The sequence below is a fragment of the Limulus polyphemus genome, unplaced genomic scaffold, assembly GCF_000517525.1.
Source record: "Limulus polyphemus unplaced genomic scaffold, Limulus_polyphemus-2.1.2 Scaffold642, whole genome shotgun sequence".
In the NCBI taxonomy this organism is placed as follows: Eukaryota; Metazoa; Arthropoda; class Merostomata; order Xiphosura; family Limulidae; genus Limulus; species Limulus polyphemus.
This window is the reverse complement of record NW_013666252.1, coordinates 379,741-387,682: the sequence shown is the minus strand read 5'-3', so window position 1 is coordinate 387,682 and position 7,942 is coordinate 379,741. Positions and strand designations below refer to the sequence as shown.

The 7,942-nt window shown below is 35.5% G+C and overlaps 1 protein-coding gene across 1 annotated transcript in view; it reads left to right on the top strand.

Moving 5' to 3' along the window:
- Positions 1 to 206: 206 nt before the first annotated feature.
- Positions 207 to 7,942, top strand: part of LOC106459645 (protein kinase DC2-like) — a 66,100-nt gene continuing 58,364 nt past the window's right edge. The window contains exon 1 of the mRNA XM_013919281.2: positions 207 to 643. Within this exon, the coding sequence (XP_013774735.1) occupies positions 514 to 643 (130 nt within the window). The 5' untranslated portion in view covers positions 207 to 513. The remainder of the gene's footprint in view (positions 644 to 7,942) is intronic.

The window sequence follows — 7,942 nt, the reverse complement described above, 5'->3', positions numbered from 1 at the left end:
GTTTTCTACTTACGTTCTGCCACTCGTGGAAAATACTACGGACGAACATAATGTGGAGATTGACACAAGATGGCGTCACCGTCGAAGTTCAGCCAGTTGCAAGTGGCTCCGCTGCATCTGTCATGTAACGTAAAGACACTGGTCCATGAAGACCACTGCCGTAATTACCTTAGTTATATTTCAGTAATATGCCGGTTGGGTAAGAATTCCTCTTTCAAGTTTTTCATTCGCGCACAAAATGAAAACCGCATGTAGTGCACGTTCCAACTTGCATTGAATAACACCACACTTCACGCTTTCTTATGTTTCAGAGTTGAAGTATATATACATAGTCGAAAGAACATTTGTTCTGCCAGAGGTTCTACTGCTTTCTGTTTCATTTTTTGGAGGATTGTGTGAGACATTAACCTTCCAGTGTTTTACGTGATTTAAATAAGACATAACTGTTCGAGATGAGCTCGCTGAAACCTATTGAAGCAAGTAACTGGTAAAGAAAAACAAAACTGATTTTATATGACAAGTAAACCTTCTGTTTGGGAACGAATAGCTCAAATAACTGCGGCGTTTAAAATGAAAGTGATTACGGAAACCAATGGAGACAGAGATTATCGTTTCAAAGATTTTGAAATGAAGAAGACAATAGGTTTGGAGACTTTTTCATCCTATTTTGATTTTGTACTTTTTTTTTTAGAAACGTTATATGATATATTTTTCTCTAATCAGACGTGACGAAAACATGCAATGATTAGCTTCGTTATTATAAATTATGCTGTTTCTAAGGTCGCATAACCTGAACAATTAGTCTTTATTTTTATAAATCGCGTTATATTATTGGGTACATAGAAAATATGATTCAAATATGTCTCCAACGCATGTACAAACAGGTACACACATACACACACACACACAAGTGTTCTCTCTGACATACACAAACTCAGAATCTCTTAATTCACACGCGTCTTTAACACAAGTGCTCTCTCTAACACACAGAATTTTTTAATTCACACGCGTCTTTAACGCAAGTGCTCTCTCTAACACACAGAATCTTTTAATTCACACGCGTCTATTAACACAAGTACTCTTTCTAACACACACAAACACAGAATCTCTTAATTCACATGTGTCTTTAACACAAGTGTTCTCTCTAACAAACACAAGCACAAAGTCTTGATTCTAAAACATGTCTCTATACATGGACAAACGAAAGCAATCTTATTACTTCAGACATATACATGTATGTTCTGTTTATAAATCCCATAATTCTGGTCACAGTTTTTTGATGAACAATGATTTTCATCTGAAACATTAGTTCTTGTCATTAAGGCTTGTCATCATTAGTAACTCGCTGACCTTTAAGTATTTCTGTAAATAATATCCTAATGAAACTTAGCCATGTGGTGGAAATTACAAATTGCGCTATAATTCTATTAAGGGCTCGTTTTGGCTGTCAAAATAGGCTTAGATACGTCTTTCTGTAAATAATATCCTAATGAAACTTAGCCATGTGGTGGAAATTACAAATTGCGCTATAATTCTATTAAGGGCTCGTTTTGGCTGTCAAAATAGGCTTAGATACGTCTTTCCAGTGTGTCGGGTGGTATTCTAAACAAACAACAATAAGAAATAGAAATTATACATTAAATTGTAGTCATTTAAAAAAAAAATATCTTAGAACATGCCATACAATATAGAAATGATTAAAGTTTGTTTGTTTGTTTGGAATTAAGCACAAATCTACACAATGGGCTATCTGTACTCTTCCCACCACGGGTATCGAAACCCGGTTGCTAGCGTTGTATGTCCGCAGACATACCGCTGTACCATTGAGGGGGGCAATAAATAAGGAAAGACGCAGATGATACAGTATACTGTTTGTCTGTTTGTAGTTAAACACAAAGCTACACAATGGGCTATCTGTGCTATGCCCACCACGGCTATCGAAACTTACCGCTGTTCCACTGTGGAGCAGGAGTCATAAACACTGCGTAACTACAGATAAATGGTCAATTTATCTTTAGTGCAACACACCGTTACAGAAAATACAAAATAAAAGCGACGACATTGTACAATGTGCTAATTGTTTGTACCCACTATAAACAGAGCAGCACAACTTGTTTTTTGCGTATCATAAGTTGACCAACTGCATGATTATGATATATTGTTTCTAACACCCTGTATTACTCTCCACAATTCAAATAAGTTGTTTATTGTCGCTTCACCTTCCCAGTTTACATACAATCATATACAACCTACATAATATTTATATCCGACTTTGTGCAGACCAAGCCACGGTTGTTATTGTTCCATCGGTCTGGTTATCATTATACATTCAGGTATTATTTCACCACTTTCAGTCCCCCGCTGGGACAGTTGTAAGTCTACGGAGTTACAACACTAAAATCAGGGGTTCGATGGACACAGCAGATAGCCCGTTATGACTTTGCTATAAGAAAAACTAACATTCACCACTTTCAACATTTACTGTATGCTTAGGAAGATGAATCCCCACACTAGAGATATTTATCCTGAGGAAATGACATGATAAATAAGTATTTGCTCATGTCTGTCAGGGTGCCATCAGTTTTGTGTAAACCTCATTGGCTCAGATGCAGCCCTCACTTGATCGTGGTTATTGTTCTCTTCTCCGCCATTGATCAAGCTATCATTGATTGTTAGCATATAATTTAAATTTGGATTAATCTCTAGAAATCACTCACCTCCAGTTTTACTCATCCCATTGTTTGAAGTCTGATTTCACTTTAATCAGCTACACATCCACTGAGGCCATTTCAGGCTAATGTGCATCATACTGTTATGGAGGAAACATTCCCACCTTTACTTACAGCTAGGCCATATAATCTCTACTGGACTGACGTATGTGAAGTAAAGAGAATACTTGGAGCTACTTAGCATTACTTTGGAAGAGCTGTGGTTTTCTAATTACATGACATATATTATCAATAGGACTAGTTTAACGTACCATCTCCAATGTTTCCGTACATTTCCTTGTGAAAAATGAAATTTGTCTCTGTATGCCGCATGGAGAAGTCTTTATTACAACATGATTGTACTCAGGGGGAAGTTACAGCATAAACTATCATAACATGATTGTACTCAGGTGAAGTTACAGTATAAGCTATCACAACATGATTGTACTCAGGTGAAGTTACAGTATAAACTATCACAACATGATTGTACTCAGGTGAAGTTACAGTGTAAACTATCACAGCATGATTGTACTCAGGTGAAGTTACAGTATAAGCTATCACAACATGATTGTACTCAGGTGAAGTTACAGTATAAGCTATCACAACATGATTGTACTCAGGTGAAGTTACAGTATAAACTATCACAACATGATTGTACTCAGGTGAAGTTACAGTATAAGCTATCACAGCATGATTGTACTCAGGTGAAGTTACAGTATAAGCTATCACAACATGATAGTACTCAGGTGAAGTTACAGTATAAGCTCTCACAACATGACTGTACTCAGGTGAAGTTACAGTATAAGCTATCACAACATGATTGTACTCAGGTGAAGTTACAGTGTAAACTATCACAACATGATTGTGCTCAGGTGAAGTTGATTTTCATACAACCAAGGAGAGCAAATCCATAATATTTGGATTTTCACCAACTTTATTCCTTATTTCCATAATTATTTTCAATACTGTAAACACATCTATGTATTTAATGTCTATAAGTTATATAAACATACCTCCATGTTGTATCTACTGTTCTACACAACGCATGATGTTTAAAAGATATTGTAGTCTATCCATTATCACAGTGTATTATATCTAAAGAAGTTGCAGCCAATCTATCCATAACCGCAACGAATTATATAAACATGTGTTGTCGTGTGATTATAGCTACAACATACAAATAGCTTCTATCAATACATAACGAAATCTACATAGATACATACACAAAACATACACACAAAGACTAAGTAATTTAAAAAAGTGCTTTTCTTTTTCATTTCCAACAAAACATTTCTTATTTGTGGGAATTTTCTTTGATACACGTCTAATGAAGTTTTCAAACAACAACTTTTCTTTCTTTCTTTCATTTTACGTTCATCTTTGATTTAGTAAAGCCTAACCCTAATCAATATCCACAATTTAGTCATGAGTGAAGAACAAGGACTAAAATTACGTTTCCTCACCGATTCGAACTCTGTTACCCAATCATGTTGTCTAAAAACTTTACATTGTGTAATCTTAGCCTATTATAAGAAGAGAACGTTCTGTGGATGTGTTAATATGGAAAAATGAACGACATCAATCTTAATAAGATCACCAAAATCCCAGTTTAAATGTTTTACCAAGAAATTGTGTTTACAACAAGGAAAACAAAAGAAACAAAAGCATATCTAATAATGATTTGCTTACTTCGATTTGTAGTAAGATGTAACGTTTGAAATTCATGTACGTTTAGCCAGACTTGTCACTGTTAGTTCTATACATTTTTTATATTCAGTATACTATATTAATGTTTCCACAATACATTTTATCATATTAGTATACAGGGTTACTGTTAGACACATGTTGGTAGACTGTTAGCACAACAAACTTTCTCAAACAAGTATACAGGGTTACTGTTAGACACACTTTCCCATGTTGGTATACTGCGTTAGCACAGCACACTTTCTCACATTAATATATAGGGTTACTGTTAGACACACTTTCCCATGTTGGTAGACTGTGTTAGCACAACAAACTTCCTCACATTAGTATATATGGTTACTGTTAGACACACTTTCCCATGTTGGTAGACTGCGTTAGTACAACACACTTTCTCACATTAATATATAAGGGTTACTGTTAGACACACTTTCCCATGTTGGTAGACTGCGTTAGCACAAAACACTTTCTCACATTAATATATAAGGTTACCGTTAGACACACTTTCCCATGTTAGTAGACTGCATTAGCACAACACACTTTCTCACATTAGTATATATGGTTACTGTTAGACACACTTTCCCATGTTGGTAGATTGCATTAGCACAACAAATTTTCTCACATTAGTATATAGGGTTACTGTTAGACACACTTTCCCATGTTGGTAGATTGCATTAGCACAACAAATTTTCTCACATTAGTATATAGGGTTACTGTTAGACACACTTTCACATGTTGGTAGACTGCGTTAGCATAACACACTTTCTCATATTAATATGAGATGCACGTTGCTAGTCAGTACCATCAAATTAATGACCAGTTTGTTACAGTTAATACGAGTGGATACTTACTCTATTAACATAATGACCTTAAATAAAGGATGTATCAAAGGTATACTAGAGACATAAAGTCAGTATATATACTCTATTTGAAGAACGGTGTACACCTTTTACGTTAGTCTTTAATGCATAGAGCCGCATGAAAACGAATATTTAAAAACTTTCTCATTTGTTATTTTTTTCTAATGTTGAATTATATATATACGCTCTTGAGCTATAAAGCTCAAACGTACACAACTGCGCATGACATATTAAAAGTCCTTGCTCTAAGGAAAGAAAGAGATAACGAACTTAGCCAAGCACACAGCAAATTCTTTTCTCCTTTGTATTCAAGGCGCCTTAAATTTCCCGCTAATTGGTTTATTTTTCAAAGAACGGGAGATCTTTACTTCATCTATGCTGGTTATGCACTAATGAACTTCCAGACTCAAATGTAACAAAAAACAAACAAAACATTATTCGCTGCAATAGACAGTTGTCTGATATGAAAAATATGAAGCGTGAAATCGCGAACGTATCTAATTAAAACTTAGGAAGAAGCAGAAGAAAAATGTAGTTATACACATTACATATAGCTATAAAGCAAAGATGCTTACTTCAGAAAACGTTATACACATAACACATAGCTATAACGCAAAGATGCTTACTTCAGAAAACGTTTTACACATTACACATAGCTATAAAGCAAAGATGCTTACTTCAGAAAACGTTATACACATTACACATAGCTATAAAGCAAAGATGCTTACTTCAGAAAACGAAGCATCTTTGCTTTATAGCTATGTGTAATGTGTATAAAAAGTGTAAAACGTTTTCTGAAGTCATCTTTGCTTTATAGCTATGTGTCTTACTTCAGAAAACGTTATACACATTACACATAGCTATAAAGCAAAGATGCGTACTTCAGAAAACGTTGATACAGTGCAAAGACAACAATTCAGAGAAAAACCAATAAACTTTTGTATATATCATTTTATGTTCTAGAGAAGTTACCTGTAGCAGTGATTGTACAGTGTACACGCAAGCCATCATCATACAGTCTAGAGTACATAGCGAGCATGCGCAGGGTAGATATGAGTCATTAACCTGTATCGGGATAAACTTGTGACTCTTATAATCATTTGTAGCGTATATTCTTATGAGCAGTGTAGGTACATGTCACCGGCCTATGTTATCACAATTTAGAGACGTACTGAAAGTAAAAACAGTAATAGACAACACAGGAGTTTTGTCACTGGATATTAATAAATAATTCGAAGTAACATTTTATTCTAAGTTTGTTTCAGCAATAAACTTGGCAGCATAAACATATGTCTAAATTTACAACTTGTTGGATTTGTCTTCTTCATTTCTGGATTTTATTCAAGTTGTTTACGTGTCGTACTTAAAATACTTGAAACTTTACTTACAATACTCGAAACTTCTTTGTTGCTTGTAGTTTATGAGAAGCCTATTAGCCTTTCACCGAACAGTCAAGGTGTATCAGCGTAATATTTTACGTATAATGTTAATCTTTGTGTACACACACATGCGTATGTACGAATCGATTTATATTTGTAGTTAAGCACACAAAGCTACACATTGCACTACTTGTGTTCTACCCATCACGGGTATCGAAACCCGGTTTCTAGCATTTCAAGTTCGCAGACATACCGCTGTGCCACTTGGGGCATCGTTTTATGTATTATAAGATACTAGCCTATTTTCCAGTCGTAGAGTCTGATAAGTAAGCGTCATAAATATGATGTAAAGCTATAAAATAGCAACAAAATTATAAATTGTTGTCAAGAAATTTTCAACAGGATTGAAAACGAAAGCCTCCGGAATGTCCAAAGGTTTGAAATTTGGTTTGCAAAGAGTATGCGGACATATCGAACATAATTAGAAACAACAACAAAATAGTCATGAAAAAAAGATTAAGTGCAGTTCGAATTACAGCATTAACGGGCGACGAAATGAACATGCCGTATTATTTGCTGATGTTCACTAGAGACAAAACTGACATTGGCTTGAATAGAGTCGGAGATGAACAACATATCTAACTTGGACGAAGCTCTTCTATCTAATAAGTTAAGCAACTGTCTTCTCTGAAATCGTAACCTGGACTGATACCAGTGAAAACCGTAATCTCTGATATATTTCAGCATGATATTGCGACATTTCACACGTTCTAGTCTTTCAGAAACAAAACTTTGGTTATAAACAGTTTTATAGGTGCATGTGGGGTTGATAATCCGACAAGGTTCCACTTACTGGTAAGTAAGGAACAGTAAAATGTTAGAGAGGGTTTTAGATTGGCAACTATCAGAAAACTATGATGATTGTTCTAAGACGGACCCCTTAGTGGTTCAGCGGTAACCTGAAGGCTTATAACGATAAAAGCTGGATAAAAGTCCTAAGATCGACCCCTCTGTGGTTCAGCGGTAACCTGAAGGCTTATAACGATAAAAGCTGGATAAAAGTCCTAAGATCGACCCCTCTGTGGTTCAGCGGTAACCTGAAGGCTTATAACGATAAAAGCTGGATAAAAGTCCTAAGATCGACCCCCTCAGTGGTTCAGCGGTAATCTGAAGGCTTATAACGATAAAAGCTGGATAAAAGTCCTAAGATTGACCCCTCAGTGGTTCAGCGGTAACCTGAAGGCTTATAACGATAAAAGCTCGTATAAAAGTCCTAAGATTGACCCCTCAGTGG